We start from the raw sequence: 20,541 nt of genomic DNA, 5'->3' as shown, positions 1-20,541 counted from the left end.
TGGTGGTAATCCTATAGTGGCATATAATAAATCAGTTGTAAAAGCAAACAAAGCCCCCCTGGAATATCAGGTGATGAAAAAACACATTGCGATTCTGGGATAATAGAAATCTGCATTGATTCATCAGCAGCATTCGATGAATTAATCATTTCCTTCCTTCTGCACTTTCCTGACTTTCTCATTGAGACAACTTCATATTGTCGGGCAACATTGCAACTTAATAGAAGATAAAAAGACAAACAAACAAAAGAACACTAAGTATTTTCACCTAAAAGAAACTTGCCACAGAGTAAAAGAGATGTCCCACTTGAAAAAAATAATATATTTATTTTTTTCTTCCCTCAGGTAGAAATGTCTCTTTTCATCTGGAAACGTGGTCTAGGTAGTAAGAAATACTCACGCCCCTCCACTTTTTTTTTTTTTTTTTGGATAAGGATCCCACATGTTCTCCATGCTTAGTTTATATATCCCAGATTAACATCAACACGGATAGAAAGTGACTATGAATCTGGGGGAAAGCTTCCTTCTGTGTGAGCTCTGGGAGCTAACAACCATCCTTGTTTCTACAGGACTGTGAGGAAGCTGAAAAGCTTTCACAATATCCCATGGAGACATACAATTTATATTCTGAACAGGCTCCAGAAGTGACAGCAAGATTTTCCATCGGAGATTTCCTCAATTAACCCCAAGACATGCAAATTGGCATTTTCACTAATATTCTCCCAGGTCTCAGGCTGGTGATGAGCAGAGCGCTGCCTCTCATTAGCACACCTGTAAGAGCATGCACAGCTCCCAGCATCCCAATGTTTTCCCACTCTATTTCCAAATCAGCAGCTCCGCTCTCATGGGAGGGATAAAATGATGCTCAGGCCCCACAAGAGCCTTACGCTGGTCAAGAACATCCAGATTGACAAGGCCACCGGGTTTTGGTGGCAATCATCTCCAATGTCTATTATGAGAGGGACTGAGGAAAGATTTTACCCTCTGAAACATGAGCAAGGTGCCTGTTAGGAAATTATGGCCCTCGAGCAGCCCTGCTCATCCGACCAAGGGGCTGTCTAATCTTCAAGGAACCTCAGCTGGCAGTTTGAGTAGTGCAGCCATCTGTACATCAGCTTTTAGAAGAAGCAGAGGGATGACAGGCAATAGTTTCTGTTTAATGAAGAACTGCTGAAAAAATAGCTCTCTGCTAGCTCTTTCCCAGACACCATATTTTTACCTTCTAGCTGCTGCTTCTCTGTGGTCAGCAGCTGCTTTATGTGTCCATGTGGTGAGCCAGGATGGGGCCCTGATCTGTGTTAAAACTAACAATCACGTATATATTTTTGCTGGGTTTATTTTATTCTGGATCAGCTTTGTGGTCTGGCTCAAACTGTGGCCACGCAAATTTTTGGGGTGATAGAAAGAGAGAAATGATGCTTGTGTGGAAAAGAACAGCCAGGGAAGGAGGGCCAACAATTGTAAACGATTAAATTTGTGATTAAATGTGTGTTTCACAGGGCTGATCTGCTCAACACCTTCCTTGAACCTCAAAAGGAATGGGATAAAGAAAGGTACTCTGAGTTCTCCTGGTGGCTCTGTTTGGGAGCAGGTTTCATGGCACAGCTGAAAACTCAAGTCCTCAGAAAATGTGGCCTACCCTAAGTTGGTTGACCTCTTTATCCCTCCAAGTATTAAAGAAAGGCAGCAATCCTTCCTTTTCTCCTTGTGCTTTCAGGGGATGCCTTTCCTCAGTGGTTAGACAAAACAACACCACATCTACGTGTGAGGAAGCTTCCAGTCTTCAGATCACGAGAGGATGGGAAAGGCCTGCAGTGTTGTATGAGACCTCACTGATCTGGAAGAGAGAGACATGGCTTAAAGCCCCTTTTCCACAGAAAAAGTCTGGATGACGGGCAGACTAGGCCTATGGGGCATGACAGAGAAATATGTGCAGGTGTAGCTATCAGGGTATCACTGGAGAAGGCAGGCCGCAAAAAGATGGGTGCTGTCTGATGGGAGGGGAGACTTGTGCCTGTTAATTTTAGGTGTCCTTAAATGAATTTCATAAAAAAGCATCAGAAGCAGGAACTCCCGCCCTCAAGGCTGTGTCTTTTTCTTGCCATGAGACTATATGAAGCTGCCAGCCGTGAAGTTGCTCCCTTGAACTTCAGCTTGTCCTTTTTGGCTGTACAGTGGCCCGGTATGAATGTAAAGGGTGCTTTTAGTCTGGAAATTGGAGAATTGTGTAATCTGGTCAAGAACTGTGTATTCTGGAGAGATGGATAAGACTGAAGGTGAGAAAGAGGAAGCAGCGAAGGTCTCCTTGGGTAATTCAGATCCAGTGGGTACACAAACCAGGCATTCGGGGCATATGTGCTTCTCATATCAATACAGCCAGTATAAAAGATAAGAAAGCTGAACTGGGAAATCTGCTGTTGAGTGCAGATATGAACGTAACAGGCATCATAGCAAATTACTGGGGGGAAGATAATCAGGACACTATCAGAGCAAACTATAAATTGCGCAGGAGTAATTTGCGTTCCTGGAGGAGTCGTGCCACAGTAAAGAAAACTTAAGTCACATCAGATAAGTAAGTTAGCTGTAATCGACCAGTAACAGTGGTGCCAAAAGACTGAAATTCCACCCCAAGAGACTGTACTAGAGTTGTTCTTCAGTTGCTTGGCCAAGGTAGGGACACTGTCCAAGATGTCCTAAAGGAGAACAGAGACATTGTGGGAGTACAAGATGCGATATGAAGAGGAGACATCACATACACTAGGTAAATATAACAGCAAAACATGATGCCTGAGGCTAAATTTTTAGTCATCTGTGAACAACTACTTCTTGGAGACATGTAATCAGGGGAAAAAGAACTTCTTGTGCAGCCTGGGTTTGCTATAGTGCTATCAAAGAGCTGCTTTTTATAAGAAGGTGTAATACACTGATATTCAGTATTGTTATAGGAACAAGAAAGCCAAAAATATCCCGAGCACAGTGTTGGATTTAACAAGTGGCCCTACAAAAAATGAAGCAACTTGTTGAAAGGAAATTAGTAGGAGCCACGAATGGGTGAAATGTTTGCAAGCAGCACAGATATTGTTTAAAGACACCATATTGAAGGCTCAGAGAAAATACATGGTGTGTATAAAAAAAGACTTTAAAAAGACCAGAAGAAAGCTACTGTAATTAAGGATCAGAGCGAAGGAGGCTATTACAAGTAAGAAGACTTCATGTTCAAACAAGGCGAAAATAGAGAACACACATTCTATTAAAAAGGTAGACTAAAAAGATTTGAAGAACAAATTTCTAAGAGCATGAACAAATTATCAATCCTTTTCCAGACATGACCAGATTAGGAAGCCTGCCAGGCAGGATGAAGGGCCAGCAGAGGACCAGGGTGTAAGATGAATAACTTCAGAACTGCAGGCTGCAGCACACGCGTGGAAGAACACTGAATGAACTTGAATATGAAACTACCAGGCTGGCAAGTAAGGTGCTGGACTTCTGCTTACCATGACATTTCACAGAACCACAGAATGGAAGGGATTTCTTGGTACACCTGGTCCAACCCCTGCACAAGCAGGGCCACCCAAAAAGGGGTAGCCAGGACCTTGGGCACTCCATTTGACAGGAAATGTGACACCAGACTTTTTTTTTTAAGTATTTGATGAAAAAAACATATTTTTAATCCCTTCATAAAGAAAATTGCTAATAAATAGAAACAGTGAGTGCATGAACATGGGGACTTTTGCAGGTTGCAATCTTGCTTAACCACTAGCACTTGTTGCTAGCACCGATCATGTCAATCTGGTTGGTGTTGTCTATGTGGCCTTCAGAGGTCCAAAGACTGCTGAGAAAAGCAAGGAGCCATGGGCTTGAGAGGCTATAGGAGCTATCTTTTCACTGATGAAAGAATGAGCAGCAAAGAGCAAGACAGGAACTGTTAACAGTATCCTAGCACTGAGACGTGGACTACAGAGCACATCTGATGATGCCAGGTTATTTGCTGGTGATATGGGATTATTTGAGGATGTGCAAATGAAAACCAGTTGCAGAAGCCTCAAAACACTGAGAGGCCAGGTGATAAAATGGCAGCTGGAATTCAGCGCCTGTCATGGCAAATTAAAGTGCATGTGGAAAAGCAGCTCTGAATCTCTGACAAGTGCTGGTGCTGAGTGAGGCGTTGTCAGCAGAGATGTGATCTTAGAGCTAGGGCAGACAGGGCCATGAAAATGCCAGAAAACCACTGCCTAGTTGGAAATAAAAAGATGAAAGATTATTTTCCCCTGCAAATGATGAATTGAATATTAGGAACTGTTAGGAACTGTGAAAAGAACAAAAGCAAACCCAACTTTTCACATGTGTAAGATCACATCTGGGGAACTGTGTCCAGCTTTTGGTCTCCCCAGCACAAGAAATATGCCAGCAAACTGGAACGAATCCATTGGTGTCATCAGTATATCTAGAAAAGTGAAGCAGGTGAAATATTTGGAAAAGCTGAAGGAATTGGGTTTGTTCAGCATTAAGAAGAAAAGACCAAGTGAAGATTTTATTGTCACTTTCAACTATCTTAATGGAAGAAGTTCAGAAGATGGAGCCCAGCCGTTCTTGGAGGTGCACAGAGAAAGGATGAGCTTGAAGTGCACACCAGCTGCAGCGAAGGAGGTTCTGGTTAGATACATGGAAAAATATCTTTACTATGGGGTGGTCAAATATCAGGACACTGAACCAGAGAGGCAGAGGAATTGCCATCCTTGAAAATATCAAAAACCCAGGTGAACAAAGGCTACAAGCAAGCTGGATAAAACTGGTCCTACTTTGAGCATGCGATTTGAGCAGAGACCTTCAAAGGTCCTTTTGTTCCAAACCCACTCATAATTCCAGGATTGCTTTGCACCTATGGTGACCCCACACCTCGAAAAATCTGTCAATACATTGTCAAAAAGTAAAAAGTGTCAATAAAAGCAGTAAGGATGCTGGAGGCTACGGGACCACACTGACACGAGAAGAGATGAATTTGACTGAAATGGATGGTGGAGCCTGGAGAAGGAGGGAGGGATGTCTGCAGACTGACAAGTGCTGTAAGGAGATGAGAAAAATTATCATTTCATAGTTCAGGAATGATCTGAGGAAATGCCTGAGCTGAGTTCACCACAAGCCAGGAGGATCTGGAGAAGTGGCCAGGCACATTCCCCTGTTCTCATTTTTTTCCTACAAGTATTTGCTAGTGGGATCATCAAGAAGAGTGGAGTCTGGGCTCTCCTGCCTCTCCAAGGCTGGAGCAGTGTGAGGCTTGGCCTGGCCTAGCATTTTCTTTAGGTTGTTACTTAGGGGAAACAATAAGCTCAATCCTTTCTCTGTCCTCAAACGCCACTTGCATGTGTTGGCACATCTCTTGTGTTTCTATAGGTGAAGTCAAGATTAATAAAAGTGTTCAAGGTGAAAGCTCATGGAGGGTAAAAGGAAAAGCTGCTGCCAGGGCCTCTGGGCCTTGTGGCCCCGAAATCTCCTCCCTTCCCCATCTGCCCTGTTAACTAACAGAGCACTCTTCAACGTCTGTGGTCTTGTCTGGCAGATTGTAAAGGGCAGAGGGAGGAGAAGTGGTGGGTTTTGCACCGGTTATCTTTCTATCCAGTGGCGAGCTGTAATTTTCTTTGGGGAAAGATGACTATTGCATGCTTTTGTGACATCAAGTTAGAGCTCGGAATGTTTAAAATAATAGGGAAAATGCATTTCCCGTTGACTTCTCTGGGAGCAGCTTGCACATTTCTGAAAGCAGATGGCGTGATGTATATTAAATTATCACTTATGTCGGGGGGCTTATTTTAAGGATGGAAGTGTCGTCTCTTGGTATTTGTGCCAGAACTGCTCATCCCCAAAGAAGGATTTTTGTATCCCTCCAGCTATCCTGGAAAATACTTGAAGGAACATGTCCTTCCCAAATACAGGTTAAAAATGTATCATTCTGTACTTGTTTTCCATCTTTTAAGGAAAAGGGAAAGCAATTTTTAAATTCCACTTTTTAAAAAAAAAAATGGTCCAGACTGGCATTAACTGAACCAAAGGCAAAAGTCCCCCAGACTTCATTGTAAATCTCCTTCACTTAGGGTGAAGGTTCACGCTGACAGCGACAACATGAATAAGCGGCGCAAAATGCCTCGTAAAGACCCAGAAGTCTAAAGCAACTGCTGAGTCATCAACAATATTTATAACCTCCCACACTCAGAATAGAAGATACCAAGGGACTGCAATTACTGAGATATGACAAATGTTGAATTTTTAATGTCTCCAGCTGTAGGACCCTTCATCGTCCGAGAGCGTTGCTGCTGAAAGGCATAACCTTAGTTTAATCCATGAGTGTTTGCTGTAAATTGTACAGTTATACAGTCTATATACAGTTTCTCCATAAAAAAATATTGCTGTTGACTACCTAAGGAGTTATTCTCTGTTTTGCAGATATCTGTATTCATTTTTTTTTCTTGTTTTTTCTTTTTCTTTTTTTCTTTTTTTTTTTTCACTTTATTCTACTTGTCTCCATAATCTGGGCTCATAATAGACTGCTCTTCTGTTCACTTGCAAGGCTGTTACACTCCTTTTGATGCCTTATACCATATGATTGTCGAAACACTCTTTTGTGAATGAACTGTACTTTAATCCTCTTCATGACACTGTGTCTAAACTAGTCTAGCAATTCTACCCCATCTACATCCGAAAAACAGCTCCTGCATGGGGCTCATTATGGCTGTGAGATATTCACTTGCATTTGGAATATGAGTTGCTGGGGGCAAAAGAAGTGACTAAGTCCCACTGATTACCCTAGGACTTAAATATCTTGAGAGCCAACAGAATTCCAATGCCTAAGTGGCTTTGGAGATCTGAACCTGTGCTTTCATGCAGGCACTGCATAGCAATCTACTGCACGGCAATCCCAATAAAGAATGGGATTAAATAAAGCATGAGAAGGATGTATGATAAGGATGATAGATAATTTATAGGTGGCCATATATTTTTTACATATGCTGTTAATTTATTTACTTCCAAATGGAGTATTACCTGGCATTTAGTTTATTTCAAGGATGCAGATGCTGGCAGAAAAAAAAAATGCTATTTTTGTTTAAAACCGATCGTTTCAAGGGTGTCTCAGTCCATTTTATGACGATTTCTCCAACAAAATGATCTCGGATATGCAACCTTTCCATTTACATCAGCACCTGGGTGCTTTTGCCAGGCTGCAGCTCCCTCCCCACGAGCGCTCTCTGCAATGCAATTCAACACCCACTGCTCTCGATGGGCAAAATAAGACATATTCGGGCAAAGCCCCGACAATTTCTCATCGCCTTTAATGAAACCCCGGCTTGGTTTTACTTCCACACGCCGGGATGAGGATGCTGCTCGCCTGTCGCTGCGGCCACCCGGCGGCTTGCAGTGGGGGCAGGAGCCCACCAGGGGGCTCCGGGGGGCAGCAGCAGCCCTGGGCCAGCATCCCTGCACGGCTGGGCAGCCAAAAAGGGTCCCCAGGGGATGCTCATCTCTTCTCTCATCTTCACCGCACTCCTTCAAACAGCTCAGACAGGGTAAGCAAATAAACAGGCAGCCCCGACGACATCGGCTTTTAGCACGGCGGATAGCACCAGCCATGTATTTTTAATCTTTGCCCGGGTGTTTTCTTACAAACTTCATTAATAACGGGGAGTGCTGCTGTATGGTAATATACGACAGCACTTAGAGCTTATGAAGCTCCCTTTCAGTTTTATAGCATCAGCACAGCAGGCTGTGCTGAGCACCACATGAGCACATTTATAAAAAGCTTATTACAGCGTATAGCAGGAGAGCCCTTTTTTAAAGCCCTGTATGGGGAACCAGCGCTATTAAACGTGATTATTTCCTTTAGTAAAGGCAGCGTAAACAACTCTGTCATTTGTTTTTATAAAGTCATCAGTGCCACTGCATACAAACCAGCGCCGGCTGACAAAGCCAAGGAATCTACTAGACACTGTGCAATGCATTTAGAAAACATCATCAGCCTGTGTTGACGTTGCAGAGGCCTCTGAGCACTTCCAAGGAACCACATCTCGTGAACATGATCGATGCAGCAGCTTTAACCTTCCACTGGCAGAATTTTCCACGAAAAAAAGCTGTAATCAATTCCACTAGCTTTTGCTTGTTTTGTTTTGTTGTGTTTTATTTATTTTATTTTATTTTATTTTATTTTATTTTATTTTATTTTATTTATTTTATTTTATTTTTTATCGTGGAGCTTTAACTTCAGGTGAAAACAGAACCACAAAGAAAGCCCCAATATTTAGACCAAGTGCATATCTACGCATATAAGCAACACAGGCTGCCAAAAACGCACGTCAGTTGACATGCAATACTTTTTCCACTATCTAATCTATTACAAGTCAGCCTGATAGGAAAAAAATATCCTTGCTTTATTGGTTAGAGAAGTGATGTTTTTACAGATTTTGATGATATTCTATGTTATCTGCAGAATTTAAGTGAGCCCTCCTTGTTACGGAAGATTATAACGGAAATCTAGTTATACACCATTTGTCTGCATTTGCAAGACAGATCCTATCAGTAGCTCTAGCAGAGCAGCTGCCTTAGCACAATGTTACCCTAAAGCATAAGGACAGCTTCCATGTTAGCATTGCTTATTTTTTTCCGCTATCGACAATTTAAATAAGTAAAAGTCTTTAATATACTTTAGCCACTTGTATGGATTTATGTGAATGGACTTAAGACTTTCAATGATTTGGAAGAACAGAAAAAAAGGCAAGGACTTTAATAAATACTAATTTGGGTTTCAGGAATTAAAAAGGCCTTAGGAGGGAGGGAATAGAAAGACCTGGAGGACTGAGATCAACAAGGAAAATTTGGAGTGGGGAATGCAAGATACTAGTCCTGATGGGGGATATGAAGGATAGTGTGCTAAATGAGTCAAAGTATTTTGGAATGGCTAATCAGTGTCTAATACAAGTAAAGTTTTTATGGGGTTGAAATCTGCTGTAAAATCCTGCAGTTTTCCTAGATAAATAAAGGAGAATAAACTTCCCTAATTCCAGTTATCAAAAAATCAAGCTTTCTATTCTAAGCTACTCACGAGGGCACCTTCTGCTGTGAGCTGAATGAAGCAAACCTCTCTGCAGAACAGGCCAGCCTATCTGCTCTGTTTTAAGATGACGTGAATCTAATGAGTCTAATATCTAGATGCCCAGCTTGGATGGGATGCCACAGCTAAAGTTGGGTGATATCAGTCCCGTCCCACCCAAACTTTGTGTTTCTGCCCCACCTGCAGCAGCAATTTGTTTCTATTTGTAAAGCCCATCCTGAAAAAATGAGCATTCAGAGAGATAAAAACAGAAAAATCCCAAAGTGAACTGTACTGAGGGTATTTATTGAGAAATCCTTTCCCAAAGTTTTACCAAGGGAAGGGCTGCGCCGTGATGGTTTCTAGTGAAATCTGCGTTGAATTTTCAGATTTTAAGTAGGGAAAGATGCTAACAACAATCTAAACCGATTTGTGCAGCACAGGCCACCGAATGTACCCAGTAATTTGTCCTCTCAGGCCAGAAATTGGAATTGACCCACAGAGTATTTTGTACCACAGCTGGAAATCGTGATTTAAAAACCCCAGGGCTGAGCCTCAGCTGCTGGTAACTTCATTTAAGCCCAGTACATTTATGGAGCTGAGAGAAGCCACACCACTGAAGGAGGTATCTGCAAACTGGCCAGCTGCTAACTCTTTGGCCACAGGCTACCTGACTGCAAAGTGTTAATTCGGTGCTGGCAGGTGGTTGCTTCACCACAGGACATAAGCTCGGTGGTGAGAGCCAACCCTGAGCAAAGCTGTGTGGCAGCTAAAGCCTTTGACTCTTAGTGTCTGGGTAGGATTTGGGTCAGGATCCAGAGATGTTTTAGGTGTCTGCACATGCACAGAGGACCTGAACTCCAAAGACGAGCAAGAGTTTTCTGTTTGACGGTTGCTGGAGTGAAAGAGTGAATAAACTGGTGATAATTTCTCAACTGCTCTGCGCACGCTGTCATTGGTAAGACTTAATCCAGCTGCTCCCACATGGGTGCCGAGAGCCCTTTGAAATGCTCTGCAGTACCTGAGACATATTCATGGAGCTTAGAGATAGGACATTGGATGTTGATGAGACCAGTGCCAGGCTGGAGAAGCACGTGAAGTGCAGGTGATGCAACCCAGGGCACTGCGCACCTGTGTGCAGGCAGCCACACCAAGCCCTGCACTGACCAGCTCTCCAGTGGGTATTTTGAGAGCTCAAAACCCATTTCATGCAGAAACACTGATGGACAGACCCCTAAATGCATGTGTATGCATCACCTTGGCTTGTGTCACCATGTGGGTACCGCCTGTAGATGCCTCCTGAAGCTCCAGTGGAAGAAAGAGAACCAAGGCTTACGCGTGCTGGTAAGACTTGCAGATAGCTGGCTTGTTGCATTAGCTCTTCTTTCTGTATTTGGAAAACAAACAGAACAACCTGTGTAAAGAGGCTGCTTGTGTCTTGCATTTTCACCTTCTCCCTGGCATGTGTGGTACTCTGCTCTATTAAATTGCCCATTGTTTTTGACATTCCTCTGTAAATCCCAAATCACCGCATTATTCTGAGGTACAGTGCTGATGGCTCTTCTACGTCAGTTCCATTTTTAGTGTAATTTATGTAGCTTAATCTGTATCTAAATGCTCATCTAGATCCCAAATGGAAGGCGGATGAATGACTGATTAATCTTCTCCCCTCTCTCTAGAAACCGTCTCATGTAGATTGCTTTACTGTATTATCGTCTTGGCTGTCCTTCTGGGGTAACAGATACAGCTGTTGATACAGGAATTCAGGTCTGTTGTTTCCAGAAAGAATTGGGGCACTTAAAGTCTCCATTTCCCTTGATTACACAACCTCCTAAGAAGCAGTTCACGTCTTTTTTTGCTAAAATTGGGGGAGCAGCAGGTTTGTTCTGATGAAAATACGTGCTGTTTGCAGAGATTCAGTTACCTGACCGGCCACAAAATGTGATTGCAAAGAAGCAATCATGGTAGGGTTGGCGTGTTTACAGCGCTGTCATGTAGGCATCAGTTCTGAGCTCCGTGATTTGACATTTGTATCAGTTACGGTGAAGAACGTGGACAGCAATTTCCAGCTGCTAGCAGCTGGCCCCAAAACTGCAGAAGCGGTAGTGACAATGATGGAGGATTGGTGCAGGTCTACACCAATAGTTTAAATGGTGCTAATGAGGCACTGAATCCAATTTTCTATATATTTGCCATAATCTATGTATTTCTATACATTGGTAATAAATTCCTGAGAAGCCCTTGGGAATCACAGCAGGGCTCCTCGGAGGCTGAAAGGTCTAACACTGCCCTGGGATATATGAATGCAAAATCAAGCAGGAATCAGGAAAGCCTATTACAACTGTACTTGCTTTGCTGTGACCCATACCAAAATTCTGTACTAATTACTCATATCTTCACCAGACTGGGCAGATAAAAATAAAAAAAATATAAATCAGAAAACATGTCAGCTGAAAACCCGGAGAGGATTCAGAGAAGAGCAGTGACAATACTTACAGAATTAGAAAATGTACTTCACTGAGATGAACTCCAACAGTCCCGTTTATCTGTCTTGAGGGATGACCGGTCTGTAGCACCACGTGTGAATAGGAAAAGCAAGAAAAGCTGGCTAGAAGAACATCTCTACGTTCTAGGAAAGATATGCTGGGATTTAATGGGAGCTGAAGCTAAGCTAAAAATAAGGTGCATATTTTTAACAGTAATTAAGCACTGAACAATCCACCAAAGTCTGCGGAGAATCTTCTATTGCTGTGTGTTTTAAATTAAAAAGAGGAAAATAAAGGTTGCTTTCCAGGAGATGCAGGTTGCAACACAAACCTGACTTTGTATTGGTTTCAAGACACGGCAAATCTTGTTACGTTGGACAAACAAATCAATGCAAAACCACAAGGGCTAGCAAATCCAACCCCAAAGGAAAGGTCTATGTGTTGCATTAAAGGGCATTTATCAGAGTCCAGCATTTGCTTGTTTCAGAGCAGCAACCTCTCACGCCAAGCTTGCGGGCCTCCATCCCCAGTTTGTACAGGAGGGAAACAAGAACAAGCTGCTCAAATCCCCTCTGCCCAAGGCTGGTGATTATCAAAGCAAGTCTGACTGTTCTCCACACTATGTACCGTAAATGTCAAGTTCTGGAAAAAAAATGTATTTCGCTTAAGATCCTAAAACTGGATGACTAGGAATCTGTGTAGAGCCCTGCCTGAAAGGACACAGGTAAGCCCACATCCCTTTTCTTGCTGTTCTCTCCCTCAAATCTATCTTTTTTTCCTTTTTCACGCTGGTTTCCTGAAGGTTATCCACAGATGTTGTGAAATTGCTGTGCTGGGGATACTGTGATTATTAGATGGGGATCCAAGCACCACGTAGATACCTTAACCTAGGCTTTTTTTTTTTCTGATTTTCAACACTTCTTGATTCAATCTCTGTGTTGGCATAAAGTCTATGTTTAAATGCGAAGCACACGACATCACAAATACAAATACATCAGTTTCTGTTGCGTGTTTGGACAGGCAAATGCTTATCCAGAAAACTTTAAAAAGTTAGGGTGTGATTTTTACTCTCCCACACAGATCTTAACCTCTGGAACAAGAAAAGGGAATAGTCCACGTTTTCCTGAAATGTAAGGAAATGTAATTTTTATTGAATTAAAAAAGTATTCTGTTTCCACCGAGCGAAGAAGCACAAAGCACTTCTGTAAACCAGCAGTTTTTGTTAAGTGGCATCATGGCTTATTACTATTTAATACTTGGGATCCAGTTACGAAGCAGGAACACAGTGTGTGAAGTGCCATACAAACACGGAATGAAAGGCTGCTTCCTGCCTGTAATAGCTGTAATTGAAATGCATCAACAGCCCTGCTATCTGTCACTGCTCTAACCACTGTTTTGGAGTCCCACCGCCAATCTCTTAGTGCCCTGCTCTGCTGTTGTCAGCCTCACAAATGAGGCAGCTGAATGCAATGGGTGACAAAGCAATTTTTTCCTGTAAGAATTAATGTAACCGAAAGAACACCTATGATTTAAGACACAATTTAAATCACGGGGACAGCATACACGGCGTGGAAGATCACTGGGAAGTGAGTGGAGGAGATGCTGGCTTTTCAGCTGCTGGCCTTTCAGAGCGCATCAGGGCTCTGAAACGTTTTTAACCACTTCATTTGCAAGACCGAATCGCCCAAACATTAGTCTGTTTTTCTGTCCTTCACCTCTGGTTGACCTTGGTACATGCAAGGAAGATGGCAATGAAAATGGAACCATTCACAGAGGCAGCAGGAACGCTCTCAGTAAACGATTCGGGTTGAACATTCAGCCTCACCGGTAGAAACATTAACTCTTAGGGGAAAAACTGCATTGCTGTCCATCATAACATTATCTGCTGAATTTTTTAGAAACATGCTCTTGGCAGACAGTGGAGTGAGTGTAAATATATGTGGTGAACCAAAGAAATGGAGATAAAAGTGGAAGAAGAGTTTTTCACTACCAGTCTGTATAAAAAGTGGATGTCATCATTGCTAGAGGCTTCTTATGAAGGAAGCAAGAGTTGGAAATCGTCAACATAGATATTATAAATGAGAAAAAAGTCATTAGGTGAATGTTTCAAATTAAATCCACACTTTATTATTGAGCATTTCCACTTAGTAACTTGTATTATTCAAAGTATCAGTTATGTACTGTATGCATCTCTATATTCACTCCTTTATTTAACAGATTTTTTTTCTGGTTATTGCATATTTTTTAGAAGTCACTTGAGGGCCTCTCTGGCTTTTTCTCATTGATCTAACTGTATCTATCCCTCCTTACATATATACAGAAAAAATGGACTGCAGTCGTGGGACTACTTGTGCTCAGAGGATGTTGTTTGCCTTTCATGTAGAGGAACAATGGTGAACCTGAAGACAGAAGACAGCTCGTCTCTCAGGTTCCCATGTGAGCTTTTCATTTTACGGGAAGCCTGGCTCCTACAACATGGATTTCCTGCTTCTCCAGATTCTTTTGTGAGCATCTGGGAATTCTTAGAATTGCTGTAAATACACAATTCCTTTATAAATCTGAACAAATTGTCTCTCAAGAGTATATCCTTGTGAATTCCAGTTTGATTAGGAGCTGAATAGAACTGCATTCCTTTGTCATAGAGTATTTTTGAGAAAATTATCTGGCCTCCCTCTCATAGACTAGGCATTGGTCTGTCATTTCAACACATTTTCTCCTATTCAGCCAACAATCCAACTTCTTCAGGCCACTCCAGATGAATTTTGTATTGAATTACTCATTTCCTTTCTATAACCTTTGCATCCTATCTGTGTATTATCTTTTCCCTTACTCTGAAATCACTGTGCAAGACTCCTGTCTAGTTCACAAACCTTCTTTGCATTCTACAGTTTTTCTAAGAAATTCTTTTCTATTGACCATGACTTTACAAACAGATTGAGCTTCAACTGTCTCAAAAACAAAACACCATTGTTCTAGCTTCTATATGTCTTCTGTATTAAAAACCCATACTGGTTGATGGCTTATCTTCGATGTGAAGTGTGTATTATCACTCCTCAAAATATGGTGGCTATTTTCTACAAGTACTTACACTCCGTTCACTTTTTGTTTCTGTATTTTTATTGCAAACATACATACAGACACTGGTATCTGGAGATGCATTACTTAGAGAACATTCTTCATACATATAAACTCTGCATGATTGACACGAGGCAGTGCATTGGCTAAACATAACAGAAGAGACTGCTACCTCTATCCATAAACTCTGGAAAAAAAAAAAAAAAAAGATTATTACAGAATAGGTCATATTACTGCATGAGGAACCTGTGTAGTACATTTTCCTGAGTATGTTTGCACATTTCTCTTTCCCCTGGCCCAACTGGGGGTCACAGGCAAAAACCCAGAGGGTGGTTGTGGTGCATTGGCATACTCTAAGAGGAGCAGGCATATACAAAAATAAATAAATATGAAGCAGCCCTCTTGTATAAACACCATGAATTAAGCGCCCAGAGAGACCAAGCAGCACATCCCACGAGCGTTTATGGAGCTCTGAGCAAAAGGCCAGGGCCAAAGTGCAGCGGGCAGAGCTAACGAGGAGTCGAGCCCTCACAGCACACGCCTCCAGAGCGCTGCCAGCACCCTTCAGAGCACCCAAGGGACACCCGTGAGTGACAGGAGACGGCGCTGCCCCCCTCAGGGCTGCCCCCCTCAGAGATCTCAGCACACCAAGGCCAGGCGGGGGGCATCCCCTCAGGGCACGGTGCCCTCGGCGGCTCGGCAGGGGGCGATCCTCGCACCTCGCCGCCTCACGCCCGCCATTTTCTTCTTCCTCCTCCTCCTCCTCCTCCTCCTTCTCCCGCCGGTCCCAACGGTCCGCGCGCGCCGCTCCCCGCCCCGCCGCCATCACCCCCCCCCACCCCACACCCCAAAACGACTCCCTTCGGGGGCGATGCCAACGGCGCCGCGACGCCCCCTCTTCCTCTTCTTCCTCCTCCGCAGCTCCACCTTCAGCATGGGCGAATCGACCTCCCGGCTGCCCCTCGAGGGAGAAGCGCTCCCCGGCAGGAGCCAGCGCATCCCGGTGGCAGGTAATGGCGACCCCCCCCCCCTCCATCTCTGCCCCTCAGCCCCTGAGGCGGCCCCGGCTCCCTCAGGCGGCCCCGCGCATGCGCGCTGAGGCGGGACGAGGGCGGGGAGGGAGGGAAAATGGCGGGCGCCGCCTCACAGCCGTGTGGGAGGAGCGGGCGGGACGCCCTGGGAGGGGATTTGTGTTCGTCATGGTGTTTCCTGGGTGGGCTCGGGGGGGGAGAGGAGCACCTAATCGATTGGTGGAGCGGCCAACGAGGCTGGTTTTCGTTTGTCCATACGTGGGTTTTGTGGTTAATTTTTGCCTAGGGGGTTTAAAAACATTACCTAACCCTTCACGTCTCTGTTACACAATACCTAATAACGGCATCAAAACACGGTGTGGGTGTGCCAACCCGAGTGTTTGGAAAACTGAACTTCTTAAAAGATAATTCGGTGGTTTTGCCATGTTCTTCCCTTCATTTTGTGTAAGTGAGAGGTGTCAGGTAAGCAAAGCAGCAACCTCGAGTTAAGGAGCTGATTTTGCCTTCTGTCAGCTGTCCTAGGAACAGAAAACATCGCAACATCATCATCACTGCTAAATAGGAGTCAAAGTGGCACCCGCATGCTGCAGTATTTGTGATCATTACTCCCTTTCACAAGGCAGTTTTTCAGAAGTATTTTCGTGCCAGGCATCCAAGGTCTTTCATGAAACCTGTGAACTTAGGAAAAAAAAATAAACACATAAAGGTCCGTAAGTGCTGGAGGGAGAATTATAAACATCTGATGGTGTAATCTGAGTGGAAAGAATGCTCAAGAGCATAGGAAAATGCTGGATTGTACAGGTGCTTGGTAAAATCCTGGAGGTGGCAAGAAGGTGATGGTGAAAATAAAGGCAGCAGGAAGAATATTGTGTCTGATGTGGAGAAGTTGTAGTCAAAGGGGTACAGAGAAAGGCTTATGTCTTCAGGGCAGTGAACTTTAGAGATAATACTAAGAGTTGCGTGGATTAAATGGTGGATTAAATTGGCACCTTCCTGTTGCTTATTGATAAAAACCTGGATAAAAGATAATGCTAAATCCTGTTTATGCTTTTTAACTCCATAGATAGAATACTTTTGTGCAGTTATACAAAAACGTTCTCATAAAGCCAATTACAATTTCTTTTTTGGCATTTTTATTCTATGACTAAGCATGGTATCATATACTTAATAACAGCTTGGAGCTCCAACGAATTGCAAAAGTTAAAATAAGATGTTAACTACTTTGCGAAAAGAATGGCAAGTTAAATTTTAAACATCGTGTAACATTTCCTCAGAAATATTTCCTCTGTTTAAAGTGTTTCTAGACTGTGGGTCTGGAGAAACGTTTACTGGAAGGGATCTTCAGTCCAGCTCCTGTTCCAGTGCTGCTCTGGCTTCTAGTGAGCATTTCCATATATCTGATGTGAACCAAGGCACAGTTTGTGGTTGCTTCCATTTCCGATACTGGTGCTACTGAGAAGGGCTTGCTGAGCTGTCATTCTCACTTCTGTTCAGCTGCTGTGTTATTGCCCCTTAGTTCTCCTTTCACCTGCTGAAACAAGCCCAGTTTGTGTGCTGTAGGCTGCTGACCAACTCAACCATTGACCTTGCAGACCTCCACCAGTCCATTAACACCTCTTTTCAGAGTGGACCCGCAACCAGTTAGAGTATTCCAGGTGAATTCTTACCAGTACAGCATAGAAGAGAATACTTTTTCCTCATTTTGCTATCATCTATGCTCCTTGTAATGCAGCCCAATACAGAGTTAGCTTTATTTGCAATGAGAGCACATTGCTGGTTCATATTTAACCTGGCATCCAGCGTAATCCCAAGTCCTTTCCAGCAGGGCTGAGATTATTTTGCAGCAGTGCAGAACCTGTACTTCTCATTGCTGACCTTCATGTGGTTTCTGTTGGCATAGACCTGAAAATTTTCAAGGTCTCATTGGGCTGAAGGTCTGTTGTTTGGCATGTCCACTCTCACCTTCAGTTTAATGTCATCCTCAAACTTGCTGAATGTGTTTTCTGTCACATCATTCATGTTCTTGTTTAAGGTATTGAATGATATTGGCCCCAGCATCAGCCCCTGGCATAACCTGCTACACATGAGAAATCAAGATATTGATCACTGCCTTTTGATTTTGGTGATCCTGACAGTTTTTGACGTGTCTAGTGTCTACCAATCTATTCTTCGAGCCTGTACTTTCACAGTTTCCAAATGCATATACCGTAAGAGATGGTGTCAGAAGCCCTGCTAAAGTCAACGTGTATTACATCCACTGCTTCGCCCTAATCTGCATAGCTGTCATTTAATTGTGAAAGGCAGCCTGGCTGGTCAAGCGTGATTTACCTTTGGTAAATGTGTTGACTATTCCCAATTACTTTCTTGTTCTCTTTGTGTTGGGAAATGGTTTCCAAGAGGACACGTTCCATGATCTTTTCTGTGGCTGAGCTGAGGCTGACCAGCATCTAGTTCCTCAATCCTCTTTTTGCTTTCCTTAAAAATGGCTGTTTCTAGTCATCAGCAATCTCTCCCAATCACCTAGATTTTTCTAGATACTACCCTATATCTGTCACAGTGCTGTGACAGTCACAGCAGTGAGTTTGCTCCACAACCTTGGGCAAACTTCATGTGGCTCCTTGGATCTGAACACCTTTAACTTCTTTAAGTAGTCATAAGCTGTTTCCCCCCACATTGTTTGCTGCTCTCCTTTCCGTGTGTGCTGGTGCATGCACAGGTTTTGGAACAGTCTTTGTGAAGAAGCAAAAGTAGTGTTGAGTACTTCAGTCTTCCATACTTCTGGGTTGCCTTCTGTGGTAATTAATGCACCTAATTTTTTTTTCCTTTTTCAACTGTAATTTTTGTGGAATTGTTTCTTATTGCTGTTTATGTCCATAGTTAGTTTTAATTCCAGCTTCAGCCTTTTAGATTTCATGTCTAGAAGCCTAAGAAATGCTTTTCTGTCCTTCCTTTGTTGCTTGTTACTGTTTCTAGTTCGTGCATGCTCTCTCTTAGTGTTTTACTTCACTAAGAAGTTATGTGCTTCTGATGAAGTTCCCATTTTTCCTCTGTGATGCTTTATTCCTTAGCTCTCGTAGAAACTTTTCAGCAAAAAACAGACAGCTCTGGAGGGCACCTTCTGCCTTTGGCAGCCTTGCAGGACCTTGTACATAGCTATTACCTAAATAAGCCAGAATCTGCTCTTTCAAAGTCCAAAATGCTAAATCTGCTGTTTGCCTTTCCAGCCTTCCTTTGGATCCTGAACTCCATCATCTTGTGGGCGCTGCAACTCTCTGCCACCTATGGCTGCACTGTTGCCAGTTCTTCCCCGCTTATGAACAGCCGGTCAAGTAAAACATTATCCTTGGTTGGTCCTTCTGGCATTTTTGTTCGGAAATTGCCACCAGTGCAGGTTCCAGAATTGCTTGCACAACTTGGTGTTACAGTCCCAGCAGATGTCTGGGAACTGAGGTCCCCCTGGGTGACCAAGGCCTGCAGTCTGGAGACTTGTGCTGGCTCGTTGTGGACTTTTCTCCTCTTGGTCAGCAGCTCTGTAGCGGACCCCAAACCACACCATCTCCAGTGTTTCCTTCCCCCCTGATCTTGACTCAGAGACACTCAACAGACGTGACTACATTTACACTGGAGCTCTTTGCTGCAGAGTGCAGCTCCCCATCCTAGACTGCTGACTAACCCTTCCTGCGAACCCCCTTCCTATCCATGACACTGCTCGAGCTGCGTGTGCTGCACCACGTCTCCAATTCCGATCACATCATAGGTCTGTGACCACAGTTGGACATCCAAGTTGTCTTATTTATGAGCCAAACTTTGCCTTAGTGTATGGACACTCAAGGAAAACATCTGTCAGACATTTCTATGAAGCAGGAACCAGCACTGGTCCTAATCCAGTGACCTGAGGTGTCCATCGTGTTCAGTGTGAAAAGGATCTAGATGAAGAGTTGCAGCCCCTTTACCATGCATTCCCTTTTGAAGATGTTGTTGATCTGCTCCTCCTCCCTCATTCGATATAGCTTGTTCACCCCACTGCTGCCATCCCCATGGAGAAGGTTGCGTTACACCTCCTTGCACATCTTGGTCCTGATGCACCAAGTTCCTCTTGCCTTGTAGGTGTTTGATGGGCATGGATGCTTTCTGCCCCTCAGTGGGATTTGTTGTTTTGAGGGAACCTCTCAGCTGAGAGTTCCTGCTTGCTGTTTACAAACCTTGTGAGTGCAGAGAGTGGCTCAGGGTGTGCTGCAGCCCAAACGAGAGGAAAAAAAAGCCAAGTGACAGCTTCAGCTTGGAAATTGCATTTAATCCAGCCTTGCAAAAAGCTACACGGCATTCCTTTCTCTTTAAGTTGCTGACCACAGGGTTATGTGAAACTTGACCTTGTCTGCCTTGTTTTTTTGTGTTGTTACTTATTTAGGGTCTGAGTCTAAGCAAATTATGGAGTTAAACCTTTGCTATGACGTGAAATTCTGTGAAGTGACTGGAAGTAGCTGGTTTGTGATTCAGTTTGTAAAAGTGAAGGAAAGTTTGATAAAATACCGTGCTGTGAGTTGAAAACAATGCAAATGGTAGTAAACCTCACTTTTTTTTTTGTAATGTAGTTGGATTTATCTGATCTTCAACAAATTTCATAATCTGGGAATGATGTTGTGCCTTTTCTTTCCTTGCAGTTGAGCTGCTGCATTCATTTTTTGGAAATTATGCTTTCCATATGATTTCTGTATAGTGGCGCAGTACGATGTCGTGTTCCATAGTAAAATTGCGTATTATTTATTGCTTCTGCCTTTCTCGTAGAATTCCAGTTTTCAGAATAAATTTTAGTTGCAATGTCGTTGAAACATTTTTACGTTTTGGTGAGTATGTATTGTTCACTTTATTTAATTGG

At 43.3% G+C, this 20,541-nt stretch overlaps 1 protein-coding gene across 4 annotated transcripts in view; it reads left to right on the top strand.

The window, feature by feature from the left end:
• The first annotated feature begins 13,725 nt into the window (after positions 1 to 13,725).
• The window catches only part of MSRA (methionine sulfoxide reductase A), a 271,927-nt gene continuing 265,111 nt past the window's right edge, over positions 13,726 to 20,541 (top strand). The window contains exons 1-2 of one of the 4 annotated variants that reach the window (XM_084514427.1): positions 13,726 to 15,427; positions 15,556 to 15,644. In XM_084514427.1, the coding sequence (XP_084370553.1) occupies positions 15,569 to 15,644 (76 nt within the window). In that variant the 5' untranslated portion in view covers positions 13,726 to 15,427; positions 15,556 to 15,568. Of the gene's footprint in view, positions 15,428 to 15,450; positions 15,645 to 20,541 lie in introns of those variants that run through there. The other 3 variants (XM_084514426.1, XM_084514428.1, XM_084514424.1) reach the window with 3 other exon arrangements.

The sequence above is a fragment of the Aythya ferina genome (genome assembly GCF_964211825.1).
Source record: "Aythya ferina genome assembly, chromosome: 3".
Classification (NCBI taxonomy): domain Eukaryota; kingdom Metazoa; phylum Chordata; class Aves; order Anseriformes; family Anatidae; genus Aythya; species Aythya ferina.
The sequence above is the reverse complement of the archived record's forward strand: the minus strand, read 5'-3'. Positions and strand labels throughout refer to the sequence as shown.